This window comes from Mustela putorius, unplaced genomic scaffold, assembly GCF_011764305.1.
Source record: "Mustela putorius furo isolate JIRA1106 unplaced genomic scaffold, ASM1176430v1.1 tig00000450_pilon_pilon_pilon, whole genome shotgun sequence".
NCBI lineage: Eukaryota > Metazoa > Chordata > Mammalia > Carnivora > Mustelidae > Mustela > Mustela putorius.
Genome location: NW_025421385.1, coordinates 599415 through 616881, shown reverse-complemented (window position 1 = coordinate 616881; position 17467 = coordinate 599415). Strand labels below are relative to the sequence as shown.

Genomic DNA, 17467 nt, shown 5'->3' with positions numbered 1-17467 from the left:
TCTCTCAATCTCCATTTCCTCATTTGTAGGATTAAAATAATAATGTCCATCCAGTTATTCCACAAACATTTTAGGAAAAGCAACTATGAACTAAGAATTACGTAGGGTGACGGAGACCGTAGGAATCATTCACTCATCCATCAATACCCCGTATATGCACCCAGCTGGAAACAGAAAAGGAGCAGAAATCTAGGTGACAGATACTGTAAACTCCGAGGAGAGAGCGTTTCATACAGTGGAACAGTCAACCGTCTCAACTGAGAGGCTGAATAAGATGAGGACAGAGAAATGTCCGTTGTATTTAGCAAATTGGGGCCAAAAAGCAAACTTCATTATTTTGAGCTGTTTCTAAGGTGTGACAACTTCAGAAGCTAGACTGAAGTCCCTCGAGGTGGTGCCCATGGGAGGAAGTCTGCGCCAGCGCCGGAGAGAGAAGGTAGCTAGAGAACAGGGCGGTCGTCTTTAAGGTGGGACAGAGGCGAGCAAGCTTGGGTGCTGGCGAGGGGGCGCAGAGGGGACACCAGGTGCAGGAGCTGGGGGAGACAGCTTCGGGAAGGCCTGCGGCCGGCACAGGGCCTGGGTGACCCCCCGGCAGCAAGAACACGGTCGGTCCACTGCGACAAGATGGAACAGAATGTGGCTGCAGGCGCGGGGAGGTTTTGAGACTCGCTCCTGGAAAACGTGATTTTCCTCTGCCGCGTTCTCTCTCCTGATTGAAATAGGAGGTGAAACCACCCACGGAAGGGAGAGAGGAGGGGGAGGGGGAGGGGGAGCAACGTTCCTGGGGGCCACGTGGTTTGTTTCCGGTGGGGAGCTTCTAGGCAAACCAGTCGGTCTGGTTTTTCCATGTTCTCAGTCAAACTGAGCTGCTTGAATTCAGGCTATGAATATGCGTTTCCTTCAGGAAGGGTTTTCCCAGACCCGCAAGAGAGGCAAAGGAACCCGAGTGTGTCTGTAAGGGAGCTGTTTAATGGTGGGTTATGGCATGGAATGGAGATTTCAGTAGGATTCCACAGTGCTGAGTCCTAAGGACAGAAAAGGGTTGTATAAAAATAACCTGCTGGCGTCCAGGATTTCAGAGGTCATACAGCTATTGATGGTAGCAGAGTCTGCAGGGGGAACGGAGGAGCCAGGTGAGCCAGGGCAAGAGGTCACCAAACGGGAGCTGGTCAAGGAGTCAGGAAGCTAGAGGACAGACTTCCCAGTTTTCAGCAGCGCACTGCACTGTAGAAACGACCGCAGGAACTGAGACCGCACAGTGATCTTCGTGGTCAGAGAGAAAATTTATAATTGCCCAGAACTTTTGGTAAAACGTTTAAAACTCCCTTACTGCCAATTGTAAATGTATAGAGCATTTTTTAAATTGTAAAACTAATATTTAGTAAATTATAAATACGAAAAACACGAGAATTCGTGCTTTATTTCTGTGTAAACACTTTGCCAAGAGTAGTTGGAACTTGCTTTCTCCTGCCATCACTTACCTTTTGTGCCTTGATAACATCCCAACATCTGATGTTTTGTGTTTTCAATGTCATACGACACCTTCAAGTGTCCTTAACGTGAAGTTGTTATCAGTGTCCCTTCACCTTTGTCGGTCACCTGCTCGAACTTATCTGTGTGACCCGGATGCAGGGTTCCCAGCAGTGCCCTGGCCTGGCCCAGCACCTTAACCAGAGCTCAACACTAACCAGCTCTGTGGGCCTCCGAAAGGACACAACCAGACTTGAGTGCAGTGAACTCGCTTTTCATTCTGTCTGTAATAACAGTTTTGTTTCGACGGGACAAGTAATGCCAACACTTGGCCTGAATGCTAGCCAGACACACTGGGCTCTGCCGTTACTAGTTACCATCTTCTGTCCACAGCTGAAGAAAGTCTCGTCAACACAAACAGTCAGATGTGGACCCAACGTTACCGTGCTTTCTCTCCTTGTTGGACAGGACCTTCATGCAGGCTGAGGTCATCGTCGGGGCTTCATTCTTGTCATTTTCAAATTTCCTAATCACATCCAATTTCACTGTCAGCTCCTCACTTATTTCTTTGATGTGCTTTCAACTTTGGGGGGCACATTGTATAAAACAAAATTTTAACGTAAAAAGAAACACTCTTTTTATGGTCCATTTTTGTAAAACACCCCGTGGGGCTGTCACTGGGAGGCAAGGAAGCAATACAGCTACACTCCTTGCTGTCTGTGCTGAGGCCCGAGGCAGGAGTAACTGGGTGCAGTGACCTGTCACTGACGGGCTTGGCGAGGAGGCCCGGGCTGCGTGAAGGCCATCGGTGTGGCGATCTGTGGCTGGGCACTGGCTGTGAGGTCTGCACTCGATGTGATGTACCTCCTCAGTCGGTGCAGCAGAACAGCTGAAATTTGAGTCATGCTTCTGGGGCACTGGTGTTTCAAGACAAGACTGTGGCCACCCGAGTTTGTTCATAGCAGAGCAGCGCCTGTGTGGGGACTGCCTCACTAGACAGCTTTCCGTGTGCACATCGAAGGCACAAAGAATGGTAGCAGGAGTCGGTAGAGATGGAGGCCGGGGTCCCCTAGCTCTTGTCTTGAGGAGAAGGAACCAGCCAGGGGCCGGGGGCGGCAGCGGCACGGGGCGTGAAGAGGCATGAGCACACACGGAGGCTTTGCCAGGAGCCGGGGCACTGAAGGCCAGAGTGGCTGTGTCAAGGACGGAGAGGAAGAATAGCGTCTGCTCAAGGGGCTGTGGTAGGAGGGGTGTGCGGGGACCAGACCGAGGTCATCTTAGACAAACCCACCACGGTGGCCCCTCTGTGGCCATCCTTCTGCTTGAGGGCACCCTTAATTAGGCATACACCCGGGGCCTCACCTGCTTGCCCTGCCCTGGAGCTCGGACTCTGACACACGATTCCTAACCATTCTCCCCCCTCGCCGGTCCCCCGCAGGTACGCCTACCCTGCAGGGCTGAAAAAGTGGGTCTTAAGGAAAGTGGGCGTGTAGAGGTCTAGCCGACACTGCTGCCCAAGATGCGCTTCTGTCCGCAGGTCCCCTTAACCAACCATTTCTCCTCAAGCTGGACTTGGCCTCTTTCTTTGGTCTTATGGCTCCTTTGGGGATGTTCTGCATGTACCTCCCTTTCAGAGAACAGGGACTCTCCGTGGGGACAAGCCAAGTCCTTCTTAAGAAAGAGACTCAAAATGCATCTGGAGGAGAAGCTGGGGACAGAGAGGAGTGCTGTGAGTTCTGCAGAGGAAGGTCACTAACTTGCTGTAAAAAGCTTCGAGAAGCCGGATGTCAGATCATGGGCGGGCAGGGGAGGTGGAGGACCAGGAGGGTCAGAGTCGCTCGTATGGAATTCAACGAGGTGTGTATGGGGTTGAGGAGGTCCTTGTAAGAACTCCCATCAGGCAATACCTGCAGGTCCCATTTGAGGATGAGGAAGCTCCGGGGCTCTCTGAAGGGCTGGGTCAAGCGCTCCGTGATTCGTCACGTGGCCCCCGCGCCACCTGCATCACTCTGTACAAACAGGAGGCCACAGGCTTTACTACTACATCCTCAAGTACCCCAGGAAGGCGCACGGCTTACCGACCTGCTGCACGGGCTCGTCACCACTAATGCGGCCGTGGCTCACAGCGGACCACTCCCGTGCTGAAGATCTGGGGCGACGATGACCCATGATTCTGCTGCACAGCCCCGAACTGTTGGTCCTGGATTCGCCAGCTCAGGAGGACACATAAGTGAACAGAAAACTCTGCCCACCGTCCACTCTCCAGTCTTGGGACTATTCAAGAATGGCTATTTCAACCAACCCTTAAGTTTGACATGGTTACAGCCCTGAGAGCTACCTGATGACAGGCGCGACAGGTCGCCTCCTCCAAGCCCGTCCCCTCCTTCCACGCTGGAGCTCTGTCTACTCTTCGTGGGGCCCTGCGCTCCTGCAAAGGGAAATGCGCCCTCAGCCCCAAGGAGGGAACTATGACCCATCTAGTCATAGACAGGAACATGATCAGATTATATCAAGTTAAACAAATGCCAAAGTCTGGGGGAGAGGAGAAGGCAGAAAACACCTGAGTCCCCGATCAAATGTCAGGAAAATGAAATTCTCCTCTTTAAAAAAACAAAACAAAAAACTGGATTAGGTTTTTCAGTTCTTGCACCTAAAAAGAATTGAACTAACAGAGTAACAAAAGGAATGACCACACATTAAGGATGTGTTAAGTACATTGTCTTTAATCCAAACTTGCTAATTCCTTTCGAAAGAATGCCTACAACATATTAAAATGCCATTTAAAATATAACTGGCTTTAGAAGTTTTCCAAAATCTATTTTAACATTTACTTGACAAATTCTAATTGTCTTAACTCTAAAAAGAACGAGAAGTAATCCCTGTGTTTGCACACGGCCCCTCTGCGAGCTCCTGCGCACCCGTCTCTATCGCTGCGGGCGCTGCTCTTACCTTTATGCTTCGGGGCAACAGAATGTTCATAAAGGTGAGAACTATTTAGTATGAAGGTAAAAACTGGGCTTTTCTTTGTTTGCTGTTGGAAGAATACAGCGACGCTGCAGCTGCAAGCGAAAGCACAGCTGATCCCACGAAGTGCCAATCTTTAAAGCCATGGGCCTCGGAAGCGGAGAAGCCTGCGCTCCCGGGCCTGTGACAAGCTATTCGCAGAAGAGAGCAAACACCAGGGCCAAGGCGACGTACGTCTCCGTTTCATGTTTCGCCGCGACCCAGCTGTCCCACGTCACGTCCCAGATCCACCTGCTGGCAATCTGGGTACACAGATTTCAGAAAAGACCAACTATGAATTGAACATGTTAAGAAGTAAACTTTAAGTCTATATGGTGTCTTAGAAAGTGATATTTAGACACTAGTTTGTCCCATTTCCCCTTTCCTGAAAGCAGTCCTTCTCCGACACGGGGACTGGACCTTCAGCACGGTCTGGGGGCAGGCACGGGAGCCTCTGAACCCGGGCCTCGGAGCTCTGCATACAGGATGCTCCGCGGCGTGCCACTCTTGGATACGGGATTTTCCTTAACATCCTTCAAATATGCTCAAGGGAAAGTTTATTAGAACCTTGTTTGGAAATAAAGAAATAGCATTGATTATCCAAGAAGGCTGTTAGGGAAAATTCTAAATCCTTTGCTTCACTCACAAAGCCCCATGTTTTCTAACTACAGCCTACTTTTCCGTGGTGGATATAAGTGACCACAAACCTTCTGTGGCTTCTCCCAAGAGGGTGAGTCTGTTCCTCCAACCCTTGAGTATGAATCGGCCTTAGGACTTGCTCTGAGCCAAAGACTGGGACAGTGTGGGACTTCAAGCAAAGCCTCACAGGTCTTCTGCCCCCCCTGCCCCGAACACTGCGAGGGGGGCCCCCACATAAGGAAAGCCACTCAGCCCACGGAGGGTGGCTCACATGCAGGAGAACCCAGGAGCCCGAGCCAACAGCCAGCCCCGCCCCCAGACGTGAGAGCAAGGCCATGTCCGACCACTGTGAGTGTGTCAGGAAGACTAGCAGGAAAAGCAGCCGTCGCAGCCGGGCTGACCCACAGAATGATGAGCAGATAAGTGGCTCCCTCCACAGCTGGGAACACCTGTGCCCTGGCCGCAGCCTCCGACTGTCGCTGCGCGTTCATTTCTAGGTCAGCCGGACTCGGGCACCAAGGCAGACCCACTGTCCGTCCCTTTCCCTTTCTTAAACTCTGAGCTGCGTTGTCTTCTCTCCGGAGTACAGGAGAGTCTCTTGGAGAACCGCGGTCTGCGTCTCAGCATTTCCTGTGTCTTTTCTCAGTAACTGACCTGACTCCCATCAGTGCTCAAAATAAATTTACTGGTTAATTATCAAATGACATTAAATTGCCAAAATTAGTGTGATCAAGGAATAGGATAGCCGTACAGTCTAATAAATTATCAATAGAAAGTTGCCATTTCTGGGTGAGGACTTTTCCAATAATAGGCAGTGAAGGAAGATCCAGCCAACAAAATCAGCCTTTTTCAGAGAGGCGCCTGGGGGCCCTAGAGGCACACGGTGGCGGCTGCACGGGACCTCTCAGCTCACTAGAGGGGACAGCTTGGGGCGCCGGCTGATAGATGCTGGGTCAGTGAGGTACTTACATGTATTGCCTGACCAGTCTTTTGGATAAATAATACTTTTATAATGAACTTGTAACGGTGGTACCCAAATTCTTTCACTGCTGACAAGATGCGGTCTGCTAGGTCAAGTGACAAGCGACAGAACACTTGATCATCGTATTTGACATCTTTAAGATTTTCCTTTAAAAAAATAGGAAAGACATTTTAATTTCCAAACCATTTTCTATATAAAAACTGAAGAAAACATGTCTAATCCACAGAACTTTAAAATAATACATGCATTCCTTCTAACCAAATAACATTAAATGAATGTTGTGCTTGACAATTTATTTCAATAACAATGTTGAATAAAGTTGATTTGGGTTTTTAATTACATTCAAGTGCTCTTCATTACCAACCCTTAACCCATAAGTTTCCCTTTACTTGGTCACTCCATCAAAAGCTAGTCGGGAGACACGGGAATTTTAAAACAGTGCTTCCGGGAATGCTTAGGTAGATGAAGGAAATCTTCCTATAATTTCCGTATTTGCTAAAACTCAGAGTTTTGGAAAAACTCTGAGTTTTCCTAAAGCCTGGGTTTCCTGGACGGGAGCCTGTATTACGTGACTACTGTCTCCCCCAGTCTCCCTGACTCAAAGCCACTTCTCTAGCCCTCTCCCCACGGCGCTGCACTCTGCTGCTCTCTCTGCGGACGCCAGGACGCGGAGATCCAAGATTGTCTGCCATGTCTGCTGTGGATTAATCACAGCTGGGAGACAGATGGGCGTCAGAAGCACTAAGCTTTCCCACAGCCCGTAAGCAGACTGGACCACACAGTGAGCAGAATGCACATGCCTTTGAGTGACCTGACAATGATGTCTTAACATGGTTCTGGGTCCTGTGGTAACAAACGAACTCCTAACAGCTAATATATTTTTTTAAGATTTTATTTATTTATTTATTTGACAGACAGAGATCACAAGTAGGCAGAGGCAGCCTGAAAAAGAGAGAGGAAGAAGGAGGCTCCGTGGGACTCGATCCCAGGATCCTGGGATCATGACCTGAGCTGAAGGCAGAGGATTTAATCCACTGAGCCACCCAGGTGCCCCCAACAGCTAATTTTATACGCATGTAAAACCAAATATATTGTTTTGTTTTATTGGTTTTGATTCCCTTCTAGAATGGTGCTGGACCTAAAGCTGGGTCTAGAAGCATTCGTCTCCCTCAGGCATTGGCTGTGGTTCGTCTTTCAGAAGCTTAACGACATCCATTCTCTCTTTGATCTGCCTAACAAACCCTGGCTCCGCCCACCTCTATGTTCTTGTTTAACAAACAGCCAGTGCTTGCTCTAGGAAAAGGCCCACAGGCTCCAGCATCCAGAACTGTGATGAATTTTCTGTGAACCCCAGGGAAAACCCCGGCCTCTTTATGACCCCTTGCTATCCCCCCACACAGCCAATCAGCTGTTCAGGCCCCACCATGCTCCATGCAATTCTGTAAATTAACGTATGGAAATACAACTTGAAATCCATTATATCCAGTAAATTGGAACTCCGTCTATGCGGTAAGGCCAAGCAAAAGAGACACCAAAATGTGTATTCTCATGTCACAAATGCTTGCTATTAGTGTTTAAATAAGAGAAGGTGATAATTATTTCACTGTATCAAACGGAGTTGAATTTCTTTATTTCCTGAAGCCGTGAGCCATCTGACAATGATTAGTTCAGCTCAGAAATGTATCTGTCTATGGCAGTAGAGGCTAGAGTAGGCCTCCTAAATATTCTTCTGTAATAATAAAAGTTAATTCATTTAAATAATTAACTTTGGTATTATTAAAATAGTATTAATCATTTATACAAAATGAAGAGATGCTTTCTTCCCAACAGCTAGCTCACATAAGTTGTTACTGAAGGAATACACCTCACAAACTGAAGGGATAGGAAACTTTGACACAAGGAACATGTCTGGGGTAGACGCAGGCTTGGTGGAGTCCACAGGGGAATCTGGCCATCAGATGGTGCCTGGGTGCCTGGTGCCCAGCACTCAAGACCACAGATGAAAAGGTGATTCAGAAAAGGTAGTCCCGGGGCACCTGCATGGCTCAGTCGGGTAAGCACCTGCCTTCAGCTCAGGTCATGATCCCAGGGTCCTGGGACGGAGCCCTGCTTTGGGCTCCTTGCTCAGCGGGAGGCCTGCTGCTTTGTCTCCCACTCCTGCTTGTGTTCCCTCTCCTGCAGTCCTTCTGTGTCAAATAAATAAATAAATAAATAAAATCTTAAAAAAAAAAGAAGAAAAAGTTGTCCTTCAAACTTTCTATAAATAAAAAATTTTAATTTGGTCCTTAAGAAAGATGATGGAGGAATCCTTTCCATCGGAACAACACAGCCTTCAGATACCAACACTAGTATAAATAATGTTGGTATTAATATTAGTCTTAAAGTACTTTATAAAAATTGGAAAAGCTTTTTTGGACTAGCCTGGAAATAACTGTCCAAACCGGCCTTTAGATTCCAGTCAGTTTCAAGAAGGGACCGGCGATGTGACAGATGAGAGAACACTTTATCTATCATCATGTCGGTGACATGTGTGTCAGCAGCTGCCTGTCCTTACAGGGTTTAGGTCCAGGAACCGCCTTTCACACCCACACACACACATGCAGTGTGTTTTAACTCATTCCTCCAAATACTGGAAAACATGACACCTGAGGGATAAATAATTTATGGATAATTAAGAGTTGAAATAACTAAAGAATTAAATGTAGCTCATGGCATCGATGGGAAGATTCTTGAGGGTGACTACAAAGTACTTTAATATATTCAGAGACAAATGCTACAAAAAAAAGTCAATGAAATGTATGGCCATAAATCTGAATACGCTGATCAAATGGGCAAAGCTAAGATATTGCTGTCGCACATATTTATCAACCTACTGTTAGTATCTGCTGGACTTTAGTTTCTACTGAATGAGCTTGGAATTTTTTCAACGGCTCCATTCTGTATGAATTAGCAAACTTGAGTTTGGCCAGGGCACTCTTCCACTCTTTACCCAAGTCAGCGATCGAATCATCGAATGGAGGCTCCACGTACTGAACATCATGAATCGAGTCTCTCAGTCGCTCTTTTAAAATCTGTGTATACTGCAAGAGGGGCAGGAAGTGAGAAAGATCATTTCTTTAATTACAAAATGAAATTTTAGATTTAAGAACCCTAATACAATGGGACAGAGCTGACACAAAAGTCTGGAAATCCATTCTGATTGACTTCTGTGACAGAGTAATTGCTGAACCCGAGATTCACTGATGCACTCCTGGCTATCAACTGGGTAAAAGAAAACTAACCTAACTGGCTAGCTATCATCTCTCTAGAAACACGAATTTGCACACATATATTTACAATATCCGTGGAAGATACAAAAGAACCAGAAACAAGACAGGCCTCCACAGAGGGCAACTGGGTGGCTAGGAGACGTGTGTAAAGAGAACTTGCCAGTTCTCTACCCTGAGGTTATGAAAGTATTATCCGTCATTGTCTGACCATTTTATTTATTTTTTTTTAAAGATTTTATTTATTTATTTGACACAGAGAGATCACAAGTAGGCAGAGAGGCAGGCAGAGAGAGAGGGGGAAGCAGGCTCCCCTGCTGAACAGAGAGCCCGATGCGGGACTCGATCCCAGGACCCTGAGATCATGACCTGAGCCGAAGGCAGTGGCTTAACCCACTGAGCCACCCAGGCGCCCGTCTTACCATTTTAATTACTTTTATTTGTCCTTGATTAAATAATACCATTATTTACCCAAGTCTTTACATAATATTTACATAAATAACAGTCTTAAGTTGAAAGATAACAAATGTGTACTGATTTGGTACATAGATTATTTTATGCTTTTGACATGCATTCACTCTGTGACATTCAACATTCTTTTTTTTTTTTTTTTTTAGTTTTATTTATTTGACAGAGATCCAAGCAGGCAGAGAGGCAGGCAGAGAGAGAGGGGGAAGCAGGCTCCCTTCTGAGCAGGGAGCCTGATGTGGGGCTCGATCCCAGGACCCTGAGATCATGACCTGAGCTGAAGGCAGAGGCTTTAACCACTGAGCCACCCAGGTGCCTCGACATTCAACATTCTTTAAAGAAATAGTTATGTGGTGCCTAATATGGTCTAGATAAATGTTGTAGGCTCTGAAGTTACAGTGATGAGCTCCATTGTACTAGCGAGGGATTTGTTGTTGGGCTTATGCGAACTCATAATCAAGCAGTCTGCACTCACGCGGGGGTCACTCTAACGGACAGGAGGGCCGACTGACTATTGAAAGCACACGCAAAAATAAATTAGCAGATTTAAATAGTAGTAATTGCTATAAAAACAAAACCAAGCAACTTGGGAGGAACTCACTGGGAAGGGCTAATTTAGCAGAGTGATCAGAGAAGGCCCCTATGAATGAAGTTGTATATGGGCTGAAGCCCCAAAAGAACATACACAGTCTTCAGGTCAAAGAGCGTGTTCTAGGAGCAGGTTTGTGGTCAGTGTGGCTCGAGTGTCCTGAGTGAGGCAGAATGGTGACAAGATGGAAGCTAGGGAGGCCACCAAGGAGCAGGTCATGAAGCACTGACTAGAATGTGATGAACACTTGGATTTTATTCTCAGAACAGTGGGACCCGCTGGAAAAGTTCAAGGACGTTAGGGGGAGGCTCCACATTAGTGTTGAAAGTGCATTCTGGCTGGTGTGGCGAACGGATCAGAGGGATAGCAGGGCTCCGACGAACATAGCCTTATACTTTGTGATGCTTTTTACGAATAACGTTAACTCAGTAATTCTGTAACTTCATAACAGCTTTTCTAACCAGGAACATGGTTTACTTTGGTAATTATGTAAGAATTTTTATTTCTAAGTAATTTATTTTGACATAAATCTTTCAATTTACTCTGAAGCATTTATTCTTCTGCTACTTTCCCTGTGAGGCTTTAAGGTGATTTAAATTGCACCCACCTATTAAACTTTTATTAATTTCAATGTTTACTACCTCTAGATTTTTCCAAATAATACATATTTCTATCACCCCTCCTTCATCCCTGTCCATATTTTACTGCAGAGGCCAGTACTTTAAAATGTAAATATCAGACCTCCCGGTCCTCAAGTATTGTGAGAGTATTTATTCTCCACCACCGATGGATCTGTGTGGCAGAAACTGGCACTGGACAACACGTCCCTTTCTCTGCCCCCTCTGAGGGGTTCATCTGATCGGCAGGTTGGCAAGAGAAAGAACATGATTAAATGCAGAATCTCCCAGCTCTTCTCTTGGCAGCGGATCAGAACAAGGACGTATCATCTGTCCGAACTCTGCAGATGGTTCCCAGAGACAGGCTGTTGTCTTAGTATCAGTGTCCAGGCACGGCCGTGACCATTTGGTGACCTGCTTGAGCATAAGTCGAAATGTTACCAGCCTGTTTTTCATCACTGATAGTTTGTTAATATGCTTAGATGATTTCTGAATGTTTAACCAACCTTGCATTCCTAGAACAAACCCCACTCAAATATAATATTACTATTGTTATTTGATTGAATGTTTGTACCTTTTGACCTCCACATATTTTTCTTTTCAGATTTCACACAAAAGTGAAATCATACAATATCTGTCTGAATTATTTCACTTAGCCTGTTCTCAAGGTCCACATGTTATTGCAAATGGCAAGATTTCATTCTTTTTTTAATGGTGAAATGAGTAAACATTTAGGAAGTTTTCATATCTTGGCTATTTATTGTAGATGATGCTGCAATGAACAGAGGGACGCACATATCTTTTCGAATCAGTGTTTTCATTTTCTGTGAAGAAATACCCAGAAATGGAATTGCTGAATTGTATGGTAGTTCTACTTCCAATTTCTTGACGATCCTCCATATTGTTTTGTTGTACTACCCACAGTAGTAGCGGTACCCGCTTATGTTCCCACCAACAATGCACGAGGGCTGCCTTTTCTCTACATCCTTGCCAACACTTGTCATCTTTAGTCTTTTCAATAATAGTGAATCAAATAGGTGTGAGGTAATACCTGTTTTTATTTACTTATTTATTTATTTGACAGACAGATCACAAGCAGGCAGAGAGGCAGGCAGAGGGAGAGGATGAAGCAGGCTCCCTGCTGAGCAAGACCCTGGGATCATGACCTGAGCCGAAAGCAGAGGCTTAACCTACTGAGCCACCCAGGCGCCCCGATATCTTTTATTTTTTTTTTAAAGATTATTTATTTGACAGAGATAGAAAGCACGAGTAGGCAGGCAGAGGAAGGAGGCAGGCTCTTTGCTGAGCAGAGATCCGGATGTGGGGCTCAATCCCACGACCCTGGGATCATAACCCAAGCTGAAGGCAGCCACTTAGCTGACTGAGCCATTCAGGTGCACTCACTTTGCACTTCCCTGATTAAGGATGTTGAGCATCTTCCCTTGTACCTGAAGTCCATCTGTACATCTTCTTTGGAAAAATACCTATTCACGAATTCTGGTCATTTTATAATCCAATTGCAAGGTTGTTTTTTTGTTTGTTTTCTTTTTTTGCTGTTGAGTTATAGGAGTTCTTTACATATCTTGGATATTAACCCCTTAAATGATTTGCAAATAACCTTTCCCACTCAGTAAGCTGCGTTTGCACTTTGTTGACTTCCTTTGCGGTGCCAAAAGTTTTTAGTTTAATGTAGTTTCAGCTCTTTATTTTTGCTTTTGTTGCCTTTGCTTTTGGAGCTGAATTAAAAAATCATCACCAAGACTGATGTTAAGGTGTTTATTACCTATGTTTTCTTTTTGGAATTTTATGGTTTCAGGTCTTCCATTCAAGTCTTCAATCTATTTTGAGTTTATTTTTGTGTACATGTGAAATGCTTGTCCAGTTTTCCGAATAACCATTGAAAAGACTATCCTTTTCCTACTGTATATTCTTGGCTCCTTTGTTATAATTCACCATAAATGTGTGTTTATTTCTGGACTCTACTGCCCTATTGACATGACTGTGTTTATGACAATGCCATACTCTTTTTATCACTAAAGCTCTGAAATACAATTTGAAGTCCTAAAGAGAGATGCTTCTAGCTTTGTTGTTCTTCCTCCATACTGCTTTGGATATTTGGGGTCTTTTGTGATGTCATAGAAAGTTTAGAATTGTTCTGTGAAAAATGCCATTGGAATTTTATTAGGGATTACAGTGAATCTGTAGAGTGCTTTGGGTAGTGTGTACATTTTAACAATATTAATTCTTCCACCCCAGGAACACTGAGTATCTTTCCATTCATTTGTGTTGACTTCAATTTCTTTCATCAATTCTTACAGTTTTCACTGTAAGACTCTGGAGGACTTTCACCTTCTGGGTTAAATTTGTTCCTATTTTATTCTTCTTAATGCAATTGTGAAATGGGATTTTTTTCTCTTAATTTCTGATAGCTTGTGTAGAACTGCAATAGATTTTTTTTTAAGATTTTATTTATTTATTTGAGAGACAGAGATCACAAGTAGGCAGAGAGGCAGGCAAAGAGAGAGAGGAGGAAGCAGGTTCCTTGCTGAGCAGAGAGCCCAATGTGGGACTCGATCCCAGGACCCCGAGATCATGACCTGAGCTGAAGGCAGCGGCTTAACCCACTGAGCCACCCAGGCGCCCCTGCAATAGATTTTTTAATATTGATTTTGTTTCCTGCAATATTTATGTTTATTGAATCAAGCAGTTTCTTGGTAGAGGCTTTAGGATTTACCATATATAATATCATGTCATACACAAATAGCAACAGTTATACTTTCTTCTTCCCAATTTGGATGCCTTTTTCCCCTTTCTCTTGCCTAACTTCTCTGGCTAGGATTCCAATACAATGTTGAATAGAAGTGGTGGGAGTGGGCATCCTTGTCTTGTTCCTAAACTTAAAGGAAAAGCTTACAGCTCTTCACCATTTTGTATGTTCACTGTAAGTCTGTCATATGCGGACTTTAGTATACAAAAGTATGTTCCCTCTAAACCCACTGTTGAGTTTTTAGGATAAATGGATATTGAATTTTATCAAATGCTTTTACTGTATCTATTGAGATGACACAATTTTTTAAAAAAGATAATTGAGGGAGAGAGAGCATGAGTGGGGTGAAGGGCGGATGGAGAAGCAGACTCCCCACTGAGCGTGGAGCCTGATGTGGGGCTTGTTCCTGGGACTCCAGAATCATGACCTGAGCCAAATGCAGACGCTCAACCGAATGAGCCACCCAGGCACCCAGGATGATGTGATTTTTATCCTTCATTAGGCTAATGCAATCTCACACGGATTGTTGGGGATGCTGACCACCCCTGCATCATAGAATAAATCCCACTTGACCATGGTATATGATCTTTTTAAAGTACTGTAAAAGTTGGCCCAATATTTTGTGTATTTTTTACATCTACATTCATCAGGTTTATTGGCCTGTAGTTTTCTTTTCTCTGGTGTCCTTGTACGGTTTTGGTATCAGGGTAGTGTTGGCCTCATAAAATTAGTTTGGAAGTATTCCTTCCTCTTTTATTTTTTTGAAAAATTTGAGTAAGACTGGTATTGATTCTTTCAATGTTTGGTAAAATTCACCAATGAAGACATATGGTCTGGACTTCTGTTTGTTGGGAGGTTTTCATTACTGAGTCAATCTCCTCATCAGCAATCGGTCTGTTCAGGTTTTCAATTTCAGGAATTTATACATTTTTTTCTGGGTTGTCCAAACTGGTGGCATAAAACTGCTAATATTATCTTATGATACTCCGTATTTCTATGGCATCAGCTATAATATCTCTTCTTTCATTTTTTTCTCCTCTCATTTTTAACTTTGAGCCCTCTCCCTTTTTTCTTAGGCGAATGTAGATAAAGGTTTGTCAGTTTTCTTTTCATTAAGCCAGCTCTTAATTTCACATTTCTATGGTCTTTTTAACTTCGGGTCTCATTTGTTCTTTTTCTAGTCTTTGATGTATAAAGTTTGGTTGCTTATTTATTTTTTGTTTCTTGAGGTAAGCATTTATTATCATGAAATTCCCTCTCGGAAATGCTTTTCTGCACTCTATATATTTGGTATGTTGTATTTCCATTTCCATTTAAGGAATTTTAAAGTTTTTCTTTTGATTTCTACCTTGACACATTAATTGTCCCACAGAATGTTTCTAACCTTAATATTTTTGAATTTTTCCGTTCTCTTCTTACAGTTGACTTCCAGTTCCATACCATTGTGGTTGGTAAAGATTCTTGGTATTTTACTCTTCTTAAACTTAAGAAGACTTGTTTTGTGGCCTAAGTGATTGGTGCTGGGGAACGTTCCATGTGCACTGCAGAATGTATTCTGCTGCCCTCGGCTGGAATGTTCTAGATGTATCTGTTAAGTCCATCTGGTTGAATGGATCATTGAAGGCTGATGTTTTACTTTTCGTCGGAACGACCTATTCATTATACAAGTCAGGTACTGAAGTCCCCTTTTATTGTCTTTCTCCCTTTATGTCTTGCTTGATGTATTTAGGTGTTCCTACGTTGGGTGCAGTTGTATTTTATTTTTCTCACATGTTGTTGGATTTAATTTGCTGTAGTTTTGTTAAGAATTTTTGCATCTATATTTATGAGGAATAGAGGAATGCTGACTTCATTGGATGAATTGGGAAGAATTCCCTTTTCTTCAATTTTGCAGAACACTGTAATATTTGGCAGAAACTCACCAGAAAATCCATTTGGGACTGGAACTTTCTATATGGAAAAGTTTTAAACTCCAGTTTTAAACTTAAGTTTAATAGATATAGGGGCTGTTCAGGGAATCTATTGCTTCTTGAATGAGTTACTGTCGCTTGTTTCTGTATATTAGTTTTTCTAGAGCTGCTGTAATAAAATATCACAGACCAGGCAGTTTAAAGAATTTCTTATTTGCTCACAGTTCTGGAAGCTTCTGGGTTTCATCTATACCACAAAGTTAAGGAAAGCGACAGTCCCATCAAACCTCTATCATATGGGAAATGAATTAATCCTCCCAAGAAAGACGGAGGTGCTGTTAGTAGAAGAAAAAAAGGACGCACCGTATGTAAAATTAAAAGACATTTAAGCATTACACTGTGTTATGTGTCTTCACGTGTCCTACGCTCAAGAACAGAGGAATTTTCTACTGCCCCAAAGTTAGAAATTAGCCGTGAGCGCACTTACTGTCCTCAGATGCATTTAGTGAGCATTCTCAGTCTCTTCCCCGTTTCTGCTCTATCAAATTTCTTACTCCTAGAAGCCTAGGTCTTTTTTTTTTTTTAACGATTTTATTGAGAAGGAGCACAAGCAGGGGGAGTGGGAGAGGGAGAAGCAGGCTTCCCTCCACGCAGGGAGCGCGGTGCAGGGCTGGATCCCAGGACCCTGGGACGGTTGCCCCCGGAGCGCTCCCAGGCGTCCCCGGCAGTGCAGACCTTGCAGACAGCTGCGACTGAGCACGTCCCCGTCAACCAAGCAGAATGGCTCTGGTCCGTGTCCCCTTATTCCCAGACTACGGTCCCGGCAGCAGCGTGTGTGTATCTGTCGTTCCGGCTGGCGACAGGTCTGGAGACCGACGGACGGCGCACCCCGCTGAGCCGGGAACACAGCACGGTCAGCGGCGTGCCCACCCGCTCGCGGAAGAGCGGGAACCACCGACTGCGCCTAACTGCGGAGCCCCCGGAACCGGGCGCTGTGCGGACGAGGAGCCGCGCAGCACGTATGCGCGCGTTGCACACTGCGTTCCAGGGAAGGTCTTCGCAAACTCCCACAAACGTCCGCGTGTTTCCCGAAGACGAGCCGCGAGTCCGGGCCACGCGTGGGGCCCGCTGCGAAGGGCCCGGCTGCCCAGCCCAGCCCCGGGGGCACCGGCCCCACCTTCCGCGGACGCCCGGCTCCGTCCTCGGGATCCGGGCCCCGCGGCGCGACTCGGAGCCGACGCGCCCCGCCGCGTCCCGCCGCCCTGAGCGCCTCGTCGCTCTCGGTCCTGCAGGCGGGAACGGCGGGCCCAGGCAGGCCGGAGGCGGCGCCCGGCGGGCCCTCCTGCTCCGCCCGCTCGCGCGGTCGCGGCCCCACGGTCAGAAGAAGGCCCCGGGCTCCGGGCCGGCCTCCGGGCGCTGGGGGCCTCCCGCCGGCCGCGGCCCCGGAGCACGGCGGAGCGAGCCCGGGGAGCCCCGCGGAGGGCGGCGCGGGCCCGGGAGGCGCGAGGGCCGCCGGCCGCTCCCCGACCGGCCGCTCCCCGACCCGCCGCCCCCCGACCCGCCGCCGGCCCCGGCCGCGCACTCACGGCCTCCCTCTCGAACATGCTGGGCTTCCTGTCCCTCCGAGGCGGCGGCGGCGGCGGCTGAGGGGCCGGGCCCGGGGCCGGCTTCGCGCCTCGCCCGCGTCTCTCCATGCGGCCCGCCCCGCCCGTCCCGACGGCCTCGGCGGCTTCCGCGTCGCGCCGGCCGAAAGGGC

General features: G+C 46.2%; 1 protein-coding gene across 1 annotated transcript; it reads right to left on the bottom strand.

The window, feature by feature from the left end:
* Positions 1–4173: 4173 nt before the first annotated feature.
* DYNLT2 (dynein light chain Tctex-type 2) lies at positions 4174–17458 on the bottom strand. Its single transcript, XM_045079987.1, has 4 exons — positions 17298–17458; positions 8968–9174; positions 6082–6240; positions 4174–4736 (listed from the first exon to the last, which is right to left on the bottom strand). Exons 1-4 carry the CDS (start codon positions 17403–17405, stop codon positions 4626–4628), a joined length of 585 nt encoding a protein of 194 aa, XP_044935922.1. The 5' UTR covers positions 17406–17458; the 3' UTR covers positions 4174–4625.
* Between the last annotated feature and the right edge of the window lie 9 nt (positions 17459–17467).

What these genes read in the sequence shown, in the direction of transcription:
- DYNLT2 (XM_045079987.1), bottom strand. Translation starts at nt 17,405, where the DNA reads ATGGAGAGACGCGGGCGAGGCGCGAAGCCGGCCCCGGGCCCGGCCCCT. An exon ending in GCATGTTCGAGAGGGAGGCC is followed by an intron (nt 9,175 to 17,297) that starts GTGAGTGCGCGG and finishes CCCCTCTTGCAG; the next exon opens with TATACACAGATTTTAAAAGA. An exon ending in AAGTCCAGCAGATACTAACA is followed by an intron (nt 6,241 to 8,967) that starts GTAGGTTGATAA and finishes ATTTTTTTAAAG; the next exon opens with GAAAATCTTAAAGATGTCAA.